The following is a 15015-nucleotide window of genomic DNA, read 5'->3' as shown; positions in this document are numbered from 1 at the left end:
CGAACATGTGGTATAAAAATCTGTCCCGATTTGTATGATGTTACATGCCATATCTAAAATATTAAGGCATTTAAAGAGCCATGCTTTTCAGGGACTATTTTTTATCTGATGTTCTTCCACACTTGCATAATGATAACGCTCACAAATTATTGTTCACCTCTTCACAAAACTCAACCTTCTCTTTAAATTTAAATTACATAGCTAAAAGGGGCCGGTTTCATAAAACCTGTTATAACAAATTCTGAATATCTATGAAAAATTTGTTCTTATCCAATCAATCGAAAGAAAAGAAAAAAATAGAGAAGCAGATTGGTGAAAGTTTAAACAAAATCAGACAAACTATAAAGAATTTAAAAAAAGTTGTAATCACTCTTTGGATGTTCACATCAAATTGTCCAAATCAGAAGTGTCACTGTGATATAGTAGCGGACAACTCTCCCAATTGTTCCAACACACAAAATGACTAAAATGTCAATTTGTCAAAATTTCTTACTTCGGAAAGGTCCCATCTTTTTAGAGGACCGATAATTATATAGCATCCATAATATATTTTGAGAAGTGCCCCAAAGGAGAATGCGCTGAAGAAAAACAAACATCATAATTCATTGACCAAAGTTGACCAAATTTGTCTGAGTGTCCCAAAGGTTTAGTGATTTTCTATCTTTAAAAATGTATACATTTCTTATCTTTTGTCTGATTGATTTCAAACTTTCACCTGTCTGTTTCTCTAATTTTTCTCTGTTTTTTCAATACAAATCCACTCCTAACCAACATTTGATTGCCCTTAACCTCAATCATGACAAATGATGACATAACTGTAAATTAACATCTCATATGGTAATTGTGATTTGGAACTCATGGGCCAAAATAGCATGGACTTGCCCATAAACTACAATGCTTTTCACAAATATTTCTTAATGGTGTTTTATAAAGAGATGTGATATAACCTGAATTGAATTGATTGAAAATGAATACAAATATTTATCATACAAACCACAATAAAATTCTTCTCTTTGTACATACATTATTAGATGTAGACTCAAGGGAAAAAGTTAAGAAATGCATGAATACTGTGAAGAAGAAAAAAAAATATTGTGAAAGTTCTGACAATCTCTAGTTTCACTGTATATAAACATGTTCTTTATAAAAAGATAATAGCATTTCATAACATATAAAAACAACATTATTGCTATGTCCGAAAACAACTCGACACTGCTGTTGATCTATTACTAACTTTTCCACTCTTTTTCGTTAATGTTTTATATACAATTTATAAGACATTTATTGGTCAAAGTTGCGCAAAAAGAAAGACATCCCAGGACAAGACAATATCACAAGAATAATACTCTTTGTAATTTGGTTGATTTATTTGATTTACCCGACTACTAAGAAAGCATGAATAAATTGTAATGGCTTTAAGTCGTCTCCAAGGAACTTGGTAATGAGGATTAAAGCCTTAAGCCACGGTCACAAATGCCATTACGAACTGCTACGAACGCCGTACGAACATTTTCAGGCAATGGAAATTCGGGAAGACAATGGAAAAACAGGGAGATCCGTACGAAATTATCGTTCGTACGAACCTTTGTGACCGTAGCATTACCAAAGGACACTAGCACAGCGACTTGGTTTCAAACCCAGGACCTCCTGGTTATGAGACCACTGAGCCATTGCACCTTTCCATATGGGGTGATTGGTGGAAAATGCAAAGCATTACATAAGGCCTGTTTGTCATAAAAACTGAAGGGCAATCCTAGTGATTGACAGCACCTGTTATTTGGTAAACACCCAAATGGAATCAAACTTCCCATGATAGCCCACTACTATGCATCTTTAGGTGGGATAGGGAGTATGGTATTCAAAAATTCATCCAGGCTGGCCTCAAAGGACAGGCGCTTTTTGTCCAAAGTATTTGGCGAGCTGTTTTTGTCGGACATAGGAGGTAAAAGGAAGTTCCGTCTTGGCCATCAATTGGCAGTCTTTATCGTGTGCTACAGATTCTTTCAATTTAAAGCTTTCCACATTGATACCTGTTGGGTGCCAAACACCTTTGTCGTTGGTAACCACTTTATCTATACACCGATCCTTCAGCATCTGGTTCATCTCCTCGAGTTTGGTGACTTCCCTGCGCATACGCTCTTCCCCGAAGGCATCTACTTTCTCCCAGAATGTCCTGTTGAAGAAATCATACAGTTTTGTGTCACCGTCGTTCCATTGCCGCATCTTCTTCATGGTTGTGTCGGTGAGGGTTTTAACGGATGTGGGGCTGCGTGCGTTCATCTTGAAGAAGGCAATGTCCTGGAAGTCCCAGCACATGAGTTCTTTAAGGAGGATCAGGGACTCAGAGAAGTGCTCCGTCAACATGACCAGGTCAAATTCGGATGAGATGCGCTGGATCTTCTTGGCGACTGCGCCAGCATTGGTCTTGAGATTGTTCTCTAGACCTAGGTCAAAGAGAATAGAATCTTTGGCATGGTCTTTTCCAGGGTTTGGTTCATAGTAGTTATTCGGGTTTTCCAGGAAGGTGGATAAGGAGACACCGTACCGACGCTGGTATTGCAGGTAGGTGTAGGTGGACTCAAACATGGTGGCAGGATCTCTGATGATGGTCACATAGGCAGAGTCAGCAGGCAACACAGAGACAAATCCTGCATGAAAAAATATTAAAAAATTGATAATTCATTGCTAAAGGAAAAAGTATTATCTAAAGATCATAATGGTGAGAGCAAACAGTGGCATGAACGGCCTGTTATAGGTAAGTCCAACTTAAAGTCAATCTTAATCTTTGTGAAACACCCCCCAGGTCTATGTGGGCAGTTAAAATGGTACTTTCCTATATGAATACAAAAATGATAACAATCAACAGGCCATTTTCGTAATGTAACCAAATTTAATGCAAAAGCCTTTGTGAATTGCTTCAATACAAATTACTTCATTCACCTGATAAGAATACCTGTAATAGAATTTCAATAGTCGGGATGCAAACTGCATATATTGAGTGTTGCTAGGTAGGTCATAATGTTTGTCCTACCTGGCAACAACTAATGTATACAGCTCGGATTCTGTCTATTGAAATGCTATTATTCTTATCAGGTGAATTAAATAAGTTGTATCGAGGCACTTCACAAAGACTTATGCATTAAATTTGGTTACATAACGAAAATGGCCTACCTTTATTCAACAAGAACAAGGTTGATAATAGTATTAGCATTCCAGAACACTGCTTCCTTCACTAACATGTCAGTCAAACTGAATTTCTGTGGAACTGATGAAGAAACAACAAATTGGACTACTTGACATTTACAATAATACTTGACATTTACAATAATACTTGACATTTACAATGTAAATCTCTGGCAGGATTCGCAAAAGTCAAAGTTCATTTGAAATTTGGGCAGGTTGTTTTTCAATCATTTTCATCTCTTGGCTAAGGGTGTAATATAATTTTCACAATTATTTTTCTTTTTCTTCAGCCATTCAGAAGTGTAACCATCTACCTATCAATTATATATACAATCTAAGAAATTTAAACAAAAATGTATTTGGAGGCTTACAAAAACAATGTATGCTACAATTTGATTTATTTTATAATTTGATTTATTTCATGAATTGATCACCGCATTCCAATTTGATTATCATCTGTGTCTGAGGAGTTAGTTATTTTCATATTTTCTGTCCAAAAAGGCGGGTGATTTTACATCAAAGATAGTTTATAGTTTAAACACCTTTTCTCAGAGTTGCCAATTTTTGCAAAATCTATTACTGCATTCAAGATCACTAACTTTATTATTTTTACAGTATATAATGTTAATTATTGCATGACACCGACATATATGGCAGAAAATCCATCAATTTAAGAGAAAAGAAATCAACTGAAATACGTTAATCATCCCTTTTCTGGCCTAGAATCAGCGTTTTCAAACGTGTTTCAGGCAAATCTGCATAGTGATAAACGCAATTTTAAAAAAAAAAGTTTTTTAAAGGTACTTGGTAACATTGTGATGGTTGATTTCACAAATTTGTTGAATCAGGATGCAAAACACGTAAAATTATGTGTGTATGTATGGATTATCCAACTACGATGCCCCAAATCCGAAATTAATTCATGCTAAATGAAGATTTTTAAGAAAGTTCCACTGGTTTTAGAATGGGCGTCGATGGGAGGCGCTTGTGAATCTACATTCTCCCAACTATTTTTGAATTTTCCCAACCGTTTTTCCATGAAAAAAAGACATAAAAACAGGCTATAAAAAATCTGTCAACACTTAAATGTCTGGAATGGAATGTAGAGCCATTTTATTGCTTTGTGAGATTTCCATTCACCTAAAATGTAATTAAATTGTAATAATATAGTTGGGAGAATTAAGGAATCGATCAGATCAGTTTTTCCCAATTTGTACCATGAATAATGGTCCGTTTTCGCTCAAATTTTCAGATTATCTTTAATTGTACATCTAGCATTGAAGTCACTACCTTAGCACCACTATCTCTCATCTGAACAATGTTACAAAGTCCCTTTAAAAATGGGTATATTATTGAAACGCCGAAAAAAGATGTGTTTTAATGTGAGAATGAGCCAGAATCACATTTCTGAGAAATGATGAATGCAAAGCTGTTTTGAAACACAAATACATAACGGACCTTCCCAGGCTAATTTCCATTTCAAAGAAATAGCGCGCACTTTGTGCTGTGCCCTAGTTGACCTCCGAGCAACTCTCTGCTTCCTGGGTAAAACAAAATCTAACTTTCATTTTTGATTGTAAACAAACATATTCCTTAACCATAAAAACCACTCAAAAGGCACCAAAAAACTTGCATGTGATAAACATGGTAGGTTTGACCCCGGAAGTTTTAAATGTTAGGTCATACAACCCTTGTGAAAGGTCATAGATACTCAGAGTATGCTACCCTATAAAGTCGTGTTAGTGCTTTACTCCTGGAAAAATCCAATAGTAAATCAGTCCGCGTAAAGGTCGCCGTAGGTAACATGACTATTGTTCAGACGGTCACTACGCAGACCTTACCATACTTACGCCGACTAGCTCTTAACACGACCTTTACCTTTACAAAATTGCCATTGTGTGAACACGGCTTCTGGTACATGATGAGATTAATGTATGCTTGACTGCATGGCTGCTTGCCTGACATAGCAACCAGGGGCCCGTTCCTCAAATCGGTTATAAGTTCAACTTCTTGACTACCCCATTGAAACATATGTTATAGAATTAACACATTATCAATGGGTTAGTCAAAGATAGTCAAGAAGTTAGACTAATGACACGCGTTTCAATGGGATAGTCAAGAAGTTAGACTTATGACACGTGTTTCAATGGGATAGTCAAGAAGTTGACTTATGGCACGCGTTTCAATGGGATAGTCAAGAATTTAGACTTATGACACACGTTTCAATGGGAAAGTCAAGAAGTTAGACTAATGACACACGTTTCAATGGGATAGTCAAGAAGTTAGACTTATGGCACGCGTTTCAATGGGATAGTCAAGAAGTTAGACTTATGGCACGCGTTTCAATGGGATAGTCAAGAAGTTAGACTTATGGCACGCGTTTCAATGGGATAGTCAAGAAATTAGACTTATGGCACACGTCAATGGGATAGTCAAGAAGTGAGACTTATGGCACGCGTTTCAATGGGATAGTCAAGAAGTTAGACTTATGGCACGCGTTTCAATGGGATAGTCAAGAAGTTAGACTTATGGCACGCGTTTCAATGGGATAGTCAAGAAGTTAGACTTATGGCACGCGTTTCAATGGGATAGTCAAGAAGTTAGACTTATGGCACGCGTTTCAATGGGATAGTCAAGAAGTTAGACTTATGGCACGCGTTTCAATGGGATAGTCAAGAAGTTAGACTTATGACACACGTTTCAATAGGATAGCCAAGAAGTTAGACTTATGGCACGCGTTTCAACGGGATAGTCAAGAAGTTAGACTTATGACACGCGTTTCAATGGGATAGTCAAGAAGTTAGACTTATGACGGTTTCAAGAAACGGGCCCCAGGCATGCAGTTAGATGGTAGTTTGCTTTAGCTCTTATTGATGGGATGCAAATGTTTTGTACTCATGCTCCGATATGTCTGGATTAAAGGTAAAGACCAGTTTTGGAAACGCCCCCCCCCCCCTCTCAAAAAATGAAAATGAAGCTCTTATTACCAATCATGTAAAAGAATGTTTTGACTATTAAATATGTGATCATACAAATTTTGCTGAGAAATCATCTACTTATTGATATATTTGGTAAATTATTATATCTATTTGGACCTGATAGATATAATGCGAGTGTCGCGTAGTATACATCTTTCTGTGTACAGTGCATGTAACTTTACTAAGAAAGGGCCAAATTTCTTATAATTTTTATGATTCCAGAACCTTGCAGTACACACCAATACTTATATGCTAGATGATCAGCCTTTTCTGATCGATTCCACAATGTTTCTTTCACAATGCAATCGCATGACCATAACTGGTCTTTATCTTTAACACGCCAGAAGAAAGGATAAAAGTGGGACTTGTGTAAAATGGCAAGACTGCCAATAAATAGTCTATTAGACCGCCTGTTCTATTATGTTTGATAATCACTGCCTGGACTTTAATAAAGTATCATGACTTTGAACAGTAAACACTTGAGCTGTGTCCTTTTATAGATTCAATACATATGGTAAGTATAACTTCAAATATTGGCACTAGGGTTACGTGTACAGTTGTCCTGATTTTGTTTTAATTAGAACTGTACAGATGTTGTTAATTTGTTTCTTTCCTTCTCTTCTCTTTCAATCACTGCTACATGTACATACAGTGTAGAGTAACAGGTGAGTCAATATTTACAATAGAGTGCGCAAATCATAAGTTCTTTCAACATTAAAGGTATTATGTCCCATTTGCAGGCTAAAAATATGAAAAGGTTAAATTCCAACAGCATTTGAAAGATAATACTAATTTAGAACTTTCTTTGAACAAGGGGGGGGGGGGGGCTTGAAAATGTCTTTAAAGGTACCATGTCCCATTTGCAGGCCAAACAAATGAAAAGGTTAAATTTCAATGGCATTTGAAAGATAATACTAGTTTAGAACTTGAAAATGTCTTTAAATGGGAAAATAACAACTATTAGTTGTCGAATCGACTTAAGAGCAATAGAGCCAGTAAGTTATAGTCTGATTTTCAGACCATTGTACCGAATGGTCGTATGTTTTATGCTGCGCAAAGATTCAATCAGTTTAATTTTGGCCATTACAAGAAGTAGGTTATTGATGTAGACAAATGCTCATGTACCCTTTACAGTTCATTTTATGTATTTTATTACCAAAGAAGAAAAAAAGCCAGTCGGTCACTCAATAGTGTCTGACAGTGAAGTCTAGCAAGTAAACGGGTTTCCTTGCATAATTTGAATATTAGGACACTGCTAATGTTTAAATTTCACAGATAGGACATACATGTCATATTCATAACTCCTGCAAAGTTCTACAGAATTTGATGTTGGCTGCAAAAGGGACATAGTATCTTTAAACCTATTGCAAAAATGCAACTGCTCAAATCTACAGGCAATTAACCAATCCATGCTACCATATCGAGTTGCTGATGTTAAGATTGGTACTTTAATACAATGTATGTTACATTGGCAAAAATAAAGTGATATTTTTGTGCAATAAACCTAATATTCCTGAACATACTCAATTGAATTTATCCTTGAATATTTAAAGACATTCGATACTCTGGGCCCAAATTTTGGAACACCTTACCATCTATTCTACAGAAGTCGCTCTCCTTGCAGACTTTTACCTGTCAGTAGGCAAAAATGTATTTAATTGCTCGATATTAATACCCTTCTTGTATGTCTTGTAGAATTCAGTAACATGTATGACCGTTTATTTATTTTGATCACTTACGTACACGCCTCAGCTGTTGCTAGGTACCATCTGTTTATTCCCCAGGACAATGTTGTCTGATGAAGCTGCCGTTTGTTTGTTAATTTTGCTTGTTTTTAATTATATGTACGCGCTGTCTATTTTAGTATCGTAGTACTTTGTCATTTTTATGATGTAAACGTAGACACATGCACAGCCCAAGCAGGAGGGCTCGGAATATGCAATTGAGTTAATTTTCTCTTTATAAGTGAACATGCCTTCCTATATAATAGTTCTCTTCTCATTTTTTCTTCCATTTATTATATCGGGTAATTTCTTTCCTATCAACGTTCTGTTATACAATATGTAATTTTCATAAAATATCTATAATGTTCTCTCATTAACTGTGTTAACTTATAATAATATTCCCCTTTTATATAGCGCTTAAAGGTATAGACCTATTCTGGTCATGCGATTGCATTGTGAAAGAAACATTGTGAAATTGATCAGAAAAGGTTGATCATCTAGCATATACAAGTATTGGTGTGTACTGCAAAGTTCTGGAATCATCAAAATGATAAGAAATTTGACCCAGTCTTGGTAAAGTTACAAGCACTGTACACAGAAAGATGTACATGTATATGGGACTATGCAATATCTATCCAGGCCGGATCGATATGATAATTGACCAAATATATCAATTCTCGCTACCCTAAATAGGTACGAAAATCTCGAAATTCGCGAGACGAGGTAATTTTCACTCTCTCGGGTCGTCACTACAACTTCCGGTATAGAGTCCCATCCCGCTGGCGCTAGCGCCTGTGTTCGCTGTGCAGAGTTTTCACGCACGCTAAAATCGATGCCAATCAGTGTAATTTGTACAGATTATAATATGCAATGGAAAGCTTCGGGCAGAATTAGTGACTTTAGCGTAAAAGGCCGTTAAACTCTACCGTGAAAGAGAGGGTTGTGATCACGAACGCCTGCACAGGAAGCTGTAATGTCGAAAAGCTATCCCATAATGCAATGCGCGTTTTCAGGATTTTCCCCGGATCTCGGCAGAATCGCTATTTGGGGTAGCGAGAATTAGTATCACCACGTATTAGTCAAAACATATTCTTTCACCTGATTGATAATAAGGGCTTCCATTTAAGACTTGGACATATACCATGATAAATAGACTAGTTTGTACTTTTGTTGTTTTAGTCACTTTTCATGTGGATACAGCCCACTCGGGTACACTTAGTGTTAGTCTGCGTTTTCAGACCCGTTTGAGCTTAAGAAATAATCACATTTTTCAAAAGAGAGGAACGACTTAAAATTACATAACGGATCACCTAATTCATCTCAACAGCGAATAAAAGTCTACTTATTATTATCATCATTGTAGATAGCATTTGGTACAGACGACCTCTAAATATCAAAGAGATTTTTAAAGATGCACAGAAGTGGGCTCTTATGGAGAATTTGACACCATAGCTGCCTGCATTAATTTGCACTGCAACCAAAAGTTGTTGATTTTTTATCATATTCCAGTGCTTTCACCAGTAGTCTTGGCAGTCATCTCTAGGCGGTTGACACTCAGAATTTATGGAAGCTCAATGAATAAGGCATAATTCCCCTATCATTTATGCTCAGAGGCAGTTCTGTGCTTCGTGTCGCCTGCTCGTGAGGCGGCATGTCGGCTTCAATCTGAATGGCCCGAGGGGTTGGCTGCGAATTTTCTTATCTCTCAGTAGCTGCATTTACTCTGCAACCGAAAATCATTGATTTTTCTAACTTACCGGTGTTTCGCTGTAGCAACTACCTGTCGAGCAAACAAAACCTTAAATTGAAATCGAGAAATCAATCTCTGGAATGTGGTTTTTTGAAACACCTGCAGAAGTTTCACTGAATTTTTATAATGCAAAAGCAAACTTCGGTATTAGATACCGAAATTTGCTCACTTGACCGACTCTCCTTGCTTCTGTGCTAACGCATGCAAGGCGCCGGCGCACTACATGTACATGTACTCACCAAAAAAAAACTGATTAGAGCAAACTTAAAGGTAAAGACCAGTTATGGTAAATGCGATTGCATTGTGAAAGAAACGTTGTGGAATCGATCAGAAAAGGTTGATCATCTAGCATCTAGCATCTGCAAGGTTCTGGAATCATCAAAATGATAAGAAATTTGGCCCATTCTTCGTAAAGTTACAAGCACTATACACAGAAAGATGTATATGGGACTACCCTATATCTCTCACAGACCATGAGAGAAACAAATTTACCAAATATATGAATTAGTAGGCGGTTTCCCGGCAAATTTTTTATCATCATGTATTAGTCAAAACAAATTCTTTCACATGATTGGTAATGAGAGCTTCCATTTCATTTTTTGAAATTGGGGCGTTTCCAATACTGGTCTTTACCTTTAAACGGTTTTTCTGGGGTTTTTCAGTAGTGTAAATGATAGAGCGTAAAATCAATGATTTTTCAAAATGGTGTTTGGGAAGTGTAAATGGGCCTTATTAGGGTGTTTACTCATAGCAGGTGTTGTCAATCACAGGAATTAGCGTTTAGTTTTAATGATCGACCAACAGGCTGCTTGAAATCTCTGCATTTCCCACCCATTCCCCCCTACGGTAAAGTCATTATCTTGCATTATTTCACCCGAAAATTCTCTCAGATGTATTTCTTGCTGGGACTGCTGTGCTGTGTGTGTGCAGACTTGTAGACCCATTTCAAATGATAATTCCATTTTCCACCGAGTCTGGGATCAGCGAACTGTGACCTTCTACACATGGAAACTGACCACCCTCTCCCTTTAAAGCCTCATTGTCCTACTTGTAGCTACTTGCTCCCTCTATGTTGAAAACTTCCCCAATCGGTGCCTGTTGGTCCCCCATGACCCTCTTTTTCTTATGTTAGTTGAGAGCTGAGTTAATGAGATAGCCACCTGTCAGTGACCTCGCTGTGTGGTCTAATCCCTTCCGGCCCAGTAGTATTGACGCTCTTTAAAGGTACTACGTGTGTCCCATTTGCAGGCCAAAAAATGAAAAGGTTAAAATTCCAACAGCATTTCAAAGTAAATACTAATTTAGAACTTTCCTATAAACAGGGGGGCTTGAAGATGGCTTTAAGTGAGAAAATAACTACTATTAGTAGTAGAATCGACTTACACTGTACATGTAAGTGCTACCGAGTCAGTAAGTAATAGTCTGATTTTCAGACCATTGTACCGAATGGTCGTACATTTTGTGCTGCGCAAAGATTCAATCAGTTTAATTTTGGCCATTGCAAGAAGTGGATTATTGATGTAGACAAATGCTCATGTACCCTTTACAGCTAATTCTTGTATGTTATTACCAAAGAAGAAAAAAAGCCACTCAGTCACTCAATAGTGTCTGACAGTGAAGTCTAGCAAGTAAATGGGTTTCCTTGCCAACTTTGAAGGACACTGCTAATGTTTAAATTGCACAGATAGGACATACATGACATATTCATAATTCCTGCAAAGTTCTACAGAATTTGATGTCGGCTGCAAAAGGGACATACCGGTAGTATTTTTAATAAACATGAAGAAGTCCAACTCTGTGCCTTTTAGATTTATCCACTACCAAAGTGGTGGAGGTGTGTCATGAACACCCTTTGTTTGCCCTCTAGAAATGACTGAGTACCGGTACTGTGCTTCCCCATTGTAGCCTTGACAGGTTGTTCAGTTTTGTACACATGACTTGACATTCCTGTGTCTAGAGAGTATCCCTGAACGAGACTCTCAAAAAAAATTGTGCAAATCAATACAATGGGGCCCTTTTTGTCATGAATATAGTCATGAAGCGAAAGTGCATTGTTATTTCTGGTACAGGGAATTTCCCATTTGTTTGGTGGATGGATTGTGTTTAGAATGATGTTGGGGGAGGGAGAGGGGGGTCACTATTGACAATAATAATGCCAATGCAACATTTTATCTTTTAAAGCAACCTCACCCTAAAGAATAAGTGTGAGTATTCTGAAAAATGAGATGAAATCATGCCCTTTGATTTACAACATTCCTTACAAAAAAAGAAATAGATATATATATATATATATATGAATGAACATATTCCTGGCATGATGTCATGCCTTTTAGCATGACATGGGCGCAGCCATTTTCTTGAAAATGAGATGTTGTACATTTACATTGTATCATGCACCAAGCTTTAGCTGGAAAGACTTTTTAAATCGATAACAAAACCTTTATTTTTCAACGCATGAGGAAAAATCAAAGCTGAGAAGATAGAAGTTATATTTGGTGACAAATATCTAACAGGGGAAAATTGTTTTAAAATACTAAAATATAGCAGTTGACAAATCTATTTCATTTACGAGAAACCTTCACATACATTGACATGTTTATATTTATGCAATTTGTGTTCTGGCAATTGTAGTACAAAGGATAATAGCAGGTGAATGAAATGCTTCATCACCATACACACCTCTGACCTGGAAGGAAGCATCAATAAATTTTAATACATTACTTGATATAACGACTGCACATCATACGTCGCTTTGCCAAGAAAATGGCAATGCCTACAATGTATGTCGTGCTTAGAAACTGTTCATTATTCATGCTTTAAGCCTCTCTCATACGCTTGGGTGGGGAATCGTATACATGTAGTTCAATGGGCAAGAATATAACAAATCTCTAAGAATATATTGTAAAGATATTTCTTGGGATGAGGTTCCCTCCCAGTAATCTGGTGTACTGCACATTCCTCGATTACATAATCAATACAAATGGAGCATCATTGTCGAGGGGAATTAACAAGCTTTTCAATAGGCCTGTCTTTACTATCTCGAGATTGCCAAATATCCAGCTATTTAAACTATCCCGATCGCAAATTATATCCAGCTAATTTGCGTCTTCATTAGACCGAAGTAGCAATTAGCAGGATATTTGGTCAGGATTGTCATCCCAAGATATCTTGGGATAGTTTGCAAAATATCCCAGTATGTGTCAAAATATCCAGCTATTTGTCCAATGCGTCTTCACCAGACCAAAGACTCGCACTATGCGCTAACGCTGAGCAAAATATCTCAAGCTAGTTTTGAGGTCGAATCTCGAGCTGATGAAGACGCAATTTGTAACTTCGGGATTATTTCCCAAATCATAAATAGCGGGCTATTTGGCAATCTCGAGATGATGATGACGCGCCTAATGATACCAAATTCAATTATGATAATATGTATAGTATTAGGGATATATTAACATTCAAACTTGAATTGCAAAACTTTTTTTGTTGTTGGAAGGGTTCATGTTGTTCTATGAACTTTTGACTGCTGTCAATTGCTTCCAAACAGTTCATTTTGTGGCCACAGGAAGAACATACAGTGTAAATTCACTGTTGTTTTGACTGGATATCCTCAAAATTGACAACCACTCAACCAGGGCCGTCGACCTTTTCCAAAGAACTTAAAATCTTTTATCAATGTCCCATTTCTGTTTCAAATTTGCTCTGAGGAAATCGAAGCCAACGATTTCAGTAGCTTTAATATAACAGTTTACTACACTGCACATGTATTAAACTTGTCATTGATACTAAGTTTATGAAGGAGGGGAGGGGGGAGGAGGGGCAGGTCTTACAAAGTCGTTTTAAAGTGACTCGGTAACATTGTTGAAGGTTGATAAAAAAATTGCGTAATTTTTGTTTAAAATGTTACTTATTATATTCCTGCTACTGTACTTACCCTTTAAAGGTACTACAGTATGTCCCATTGGCAGGCCAAAAAAATGAAAAGGTGAAATTTCAATGGCATTTGAAAGATACTACTAATTTAGAACTTCCCTAAAAAAAGGTGGGCCTTGAAAGTGTCTTCAAGTGGGAAAATAACGACTATTAGTTGTAGAATTGACTTAGGAGCTATAGAGCCAATAAGTAATAGTCTTGATTTTCAGACCATTGTACCGAATGGTCGTACGTTTTATGCTGCGCAAAGAGTCAATCAGTTTAATATTGGCAATTACGAGAAGTGGGTTATTGATGTAGACAAATGCTCATGTACCCTTTACAGCTCATTTTATGTATGTTATTACCAAAGAAGAAAAAAAAAACAGTCAGTCACTCAAAAGTGTCTGACAGTGAAGTCTAGCAAGTAAACGGGTTTCCTTGCATAATTAGAATATTAGGACACTGCTAACGTTTACATTTGACAGATAGGACAATCATGTGAAAGAATATGTTTTGACTAATACATGAAGATACAAATTTTGCCTGGACACCGCCTACTAATTGATATATTTGGTAAATTAGTTTATCTATTGGTGTGTGAGAGATATAACGCACGTGTCGTGCACGTGTGCGTAGTCCCATATACATCTTTCTGTGTACAGTGCTTGTAACTTTACGAAGACTGGGCCAAATTTCTTATCACTTTGATGATTCCAGAACCTTGCAGATGATCAACCTTTTCTGATCGATTCCAAAATGTTTCTTTTACAATGCAATCGCATGACCATAACTGGTCTTTATCTTTAAAATCTGTCGACACTTAAATGTCTGGAGTGGTATGTACATGTACTGTACATGTAGAGCCAATTTATTGCTTTGTTACAATTTACATTCACCTAAAATGTAATTAGATTGTAATAATATACTTGGGAGAATTAAGGAATCAATCAGATCAGTTTTTCCCAATTTGTATTATTAATAATCTTCCGTTTCCACTCAAATTTTCAGATTATCTTTAATTGTACATCTAGCATTAAAGGGATCCGGGTAACTGTCTCAGATTCTGAAACAAAATTTTGGATTTAGCTCATGATGCAATGATAATTATAAACCTTTAGGTCAGTCAGGAACCCCATGACTTTTACAAGCCGATCGCCTGTCTGATTATCAAGATATTTATGATTGGAATTACAAATTTTGAAAACCGTTCGCCTGACGGTTTTCATAACACTACAGTCTAATGGGAAAAACGAGTATGGTAAAACCGGTCATTCAAAGATTTTTACTTTTTTGAGGCACTTCTTGATCATTTTGAAGCGCAATTCTTTTAGGGCTTCAATATTACACCACATCACAGACACTGATAACATGTAGGGCCGTGTATCTCAGATTTAACATTGTTAAACGATCCCTTTAAAGTCACTACCTTCCCAGGACCAAAATCCAATTGAAACCAGTTGAAATCTCC

At 36.8% G+C, this 15015-nt stretch overlaps 1 protein-coding gene across 1 annotated transcript in view; it reads right to left on the bottom strand.

The window, feature by feature from the left end:
- Window positions 1–668: 668 nt before the first annotated feature.
- Window positions 669–15015, bottom strand: part of LOC577909 (galactosylceramide sulfotransferase) — a 46236-nt gene continuing 31889 nt past the window's right edge. The window contains exon 4 of the mRNA XM_030988587.1: window positions 669–2648. Coding sequence (XP_030844447.1) covers window positions 1882–2648 — 767 coding nt within the window. The 3' untranslated portion in view covers window positions 669–1881. The remainder of the gene's footprint in view (window positions 2649–15015) is intronic.

Source organism: Strongylocentrotus purpuratus, unplaced genomic scaffold, assembly GCF_000002235.5.
Source record: "Strongylocentrotus purpuratus isolate Spur 01 unplaced genomic scaffold, Spur_5.0 spur5_scaffold_17, whole genome shotgun sequence".
In the NCBI taxonomy this organism is placed as follows: domain Eukaryota; kingdom Metazoa; phylum Echinodermata; class Echinoidea; order Camarodonta; family Strongylocentrotidae; genus Strongylocentrotus; species Strongylocentrotus purpuratus.
The sequence above is the reverse complement of the archived record's forward strand: the minus strand, read 5'-3'. Positions and strand labels throughout refer to the sequence as shown.